General features: G+C 28.4%; 1 protein-coding gene across 1 annotated transcript; it reads right to left on the bottom strand.

Moving 5' to 3' along the window:
- Window positions 1-1,715: 1,715 nt before the first annotated feature.
- Window positions 1,716-2,509, bottom strand: LOC131606082 (14 kDa proline-rich protein DC2.15). Its single transcript, XM_058878365.1, has one exon. The coding sequence runs from the start codon at window positions 2,416-2,418 to the stop codon at window positions 1,999-2,001; it is 420 nt and encodes a 139-aa protein (XP_058734348.1). The 5' UTR covers window positions 2,419-2,509; the 3' UTR covers window positions 1,716-1,998.
- Window positions 2,510-3,343: the final 834 nt, after the last annotated feature.

The following is a 3,343-nucleotide window of genomic DNA, read 5'->3' as shown; positions in this document are numbered from 1 at the left end:
CAATTCTCAAAGCCTCCTTATTTAGCTTATATAGTATATAAGCAGATTCACTGCCATTGTTACAGTCATCGCAATAATATGAGGCTCTCTGCATATCTCTTTCTGCCTCACAAAGCATCAGAGTGTGAATTTTCAACTACATTAGCCACATTCGTAAAACCAAACATACACATGTGTTTGTCACTAAGAACTTTCATATTGTATTTATGAATAACTTTCACATTTTAGAATCCTTTCTAATTTAGAGTTAATTAGTCATCTTATTGGGAATCAACTAAATCTAGAAATTTACATTTTCATATAGTTATTTTTTTTTAATAAGCAATTGAATATAAGATATCGCACTAGACGTATAACCCTTACATCGAGAACACACTAGATAGATTTGTTATAAAATAATGGTAATTTATACCAATCATAAAAATTGGTCCTACACGGAGATTCCCTATTACTAACCCATCTCCAAGAAAAATACAAAATATTTGATATCACCTCATCATGACTAAAAAAACCGCTATAAAAAATGATTGTATTTCTCATGTTCCAAGTGCACCAAATTAAAGCTATCCATATTGTGTTGAGATTAGCTTTAATGTTGGTGTTTTTCACCTTTTATAGAATACTCCCAAAGCTCTTGAATTCCTCTTTAAATCGATATTTGATCTACACAAACTTAATTTGAAAAAAAAAAATTATTACACATACAATATACCAAATTTCACTTTTACTGTTCACCAATATAATGAAACAATGAAATATTAAAATAATAAATAATTTTAAAAAAATAATAATAACTTTTTTAGATTAAGAAATATTTTATTATAAAAATTAACCAACTTCATAATTTTATTAACCGACATTTTATATTTTAATAACGAACTTTATTTTATTATAAAAAATTAATTTTAATATCTGAGTGTTTATTAACCAACTTCATAACTTCATTAACGAACATTTACTTTTTATTAGCAATTTGTTTTACTACAATAAATTATTTTTAATATCTTTGCGTTTATTAACCGACTTCATTATTTCATTAACCACTTTTGTTTTACTACTATAAATTACTCAATTTTTAATATCTTTGCGTTTATTAACCTACTTCATTACTTCATTAACCAACTTTTTTTTATTTTTCATTAACTAATTTTGTTTTATTATTAATTTTTTTTTAATATCTGCATGTTTATTAACCAACTTCATCAACCAATATTTTTTTATATTTCATTAACTAGTTTTATCTTATTATTAAAGTTCATTGTTCACGCACTCTTCATGTATGTCACTTTTCACAAATATATTTTTTATTTTAAAAATATTGTTCACTGTATAAATACAATAAACAATACATATACTGTAAGTATTTGGTATAGGATTGTTGATTACGTACGAGAATAAAAAAATCTTTAGTTTTGGGATATTGATGACTTGATTTACTAAATCTAGTATATTTTATATGAATAGAACTAAAATTTTAATGGTTGACGAGTATATGTGATAATAGGCCAAAATTCAAATAAAAGTGTTTTGTAATTAGATTGGTTATAGCTGATGAATCATTCAAGTGAAGATGTATCAATTGGTTTTATAATAAATGGATTAGATGTATCAATTGGTTTAAATGTAAACTAATATGAAAAAAATTGTCTTTCTGTCCAACACTTGCGGATTTAATAAAGGACAAAAAGAAAAGGACATAAACAAAACAAGAAAGATTTAACAAACAAATATGTATCTATAATTAATTTTCCAATCAAATAAATTACTCCACCTCACAATATTTGATTCCATTCGATTTACATATAAGCAAACATATGAAATTTATTTATTGTAATAATAGCACTGTCACAATACAAAACAAAATAGTGAGTGGAAGGATCATAACGAGTCGTTAATAATCATCCATGCACGTATACAAGAATCAAACACTCATAAATCCAATTCCAAAAACCAACAAAAACCACAAATAACACAAAATACATTAGTACATGATTTTATTTAGGCACACTGGAAACCACGTGGAACTTTCTTTGAGCAAACATTGAGAAGCAAGCTAAGTGAGATGGGAAGGTTAAGATGAATGCCCAAAACGTTGGCTTTAAGGGCAGTGCAAAGACACACTGCAGCCTCAAGATCAACAAGGCCATCAAGAAGGGTGCAACATGGTTTCACTGGCGGTTGTCCCAATGTTAGATTCAACAATCCATTTAGGACATTGGCACATACACCGAGCTTAAGAGCATCACGTGGGCATGTTCCACTTGAAGGGGTAGGGTTAGGAGTTGGGTTTGGCTTTGGTTTTGGAGTTGGTTTTGGAGTAGGGTTGCATGAGTAGGAGCCACAAGCTGAAACAAGGGAGAAAAAGAGGAGGTTTATTGTGAGGAAAATTGCAAGGGAGGAACAAGTTTTGGAAGCCATCTCTTAATTATATTACACTTAAGTGGTTAAGTATAATTAGAGATTAATTAAGAGAAGAAGAGTTGATGTGGAGATGAGAGGTATTGAGAGTAATGAGGGTTTATATAGTGTTTTGGAATAGCATGTGTGGTAGATGGGTTGAGTAGGAACTAAGCCTAAGCAATAATATAGATTATATTAAGAAATTAAATTGGGTTGAGATAAGTTAAGCTTGTGATGAAATCATGTAAAAGACATAAATTTTAGCTGGCTGAGGATATACTCTTAAAATAGGTTTTGGATTTTTGTGCATGTGTAGTTGACATCAATAATCAATGAGTCTATCATTTTTTCTATTTTGATTTCATTCTTCATTTTCTCTCAATATGATTACTAAGCACATGAGTGGAGCCAAGGACCTTATTTGGTTTTTTTGTCAGCTATTTTCTCTAACAGAAATGCGTTATGTTATTTAAAATCAACATTATAAAAAAAAATAGATTGCGGGAGTTTAAAACATTTCTAAAATTATTGGAAAAGAATTTTTAATTGACTCAAATAATTTCTTTAAATGCATGAATTCAACCAACCCATTACATTCAATGTCATAATTTATGATTTATGTCACAAACATCTTAATAACTTTCTAAAATGTAGATAGTCCAAGGCATCTAAGCCTAAAATTAAATTATGTGTTATTTATAGGGACGAAAAACATATTTAACCTTACATTTTATGACAAATACATATATACTAACAAAAATAAAACAATTGATCTAACAACTTACAAGGAGCGCCAGAAATATTTAAGATTCTAGAAAACAACAAAAAAGTAAATAGAAAATCAAAAAATCAAGAAACACATACCAAACAAGGAACTGAGTCAAACACAATCAATAGCCCTGAGTAATGAGCAAAAATCCTCCTAAAATAAGTTAAGAGAAGG

This window comes from Vicia villosa, linkage group LG1, assembly GCF_029867415.1.
Source record: "Vicia villosa cultivar HV-30 ecotype Madison, WI linkage group LG1, Vvil1.0, whole genome shotgun sequence".
NCBI classification, from domain to species: domain Eukaryota; kingdom Viridiplantae; phylum Streptophyta; class Magnoliopsida; order Fabales; family Fabaceae; genus Vicia; species Vicia villosa.
Note: the sequence above shows the minus strand (reverse complement) of the source record. Positions and strands in the feature narration are given on the sequence as shown.

Coding starts and splice junctions, on each gene's coding strand:
- LOC131606082 (XM_058878365.1), bottom strand. CDS start 2,418: ATGGCTTCCAAAACTTGTTCCTCCCTTGCAATTTTCCTCACAATAAAC.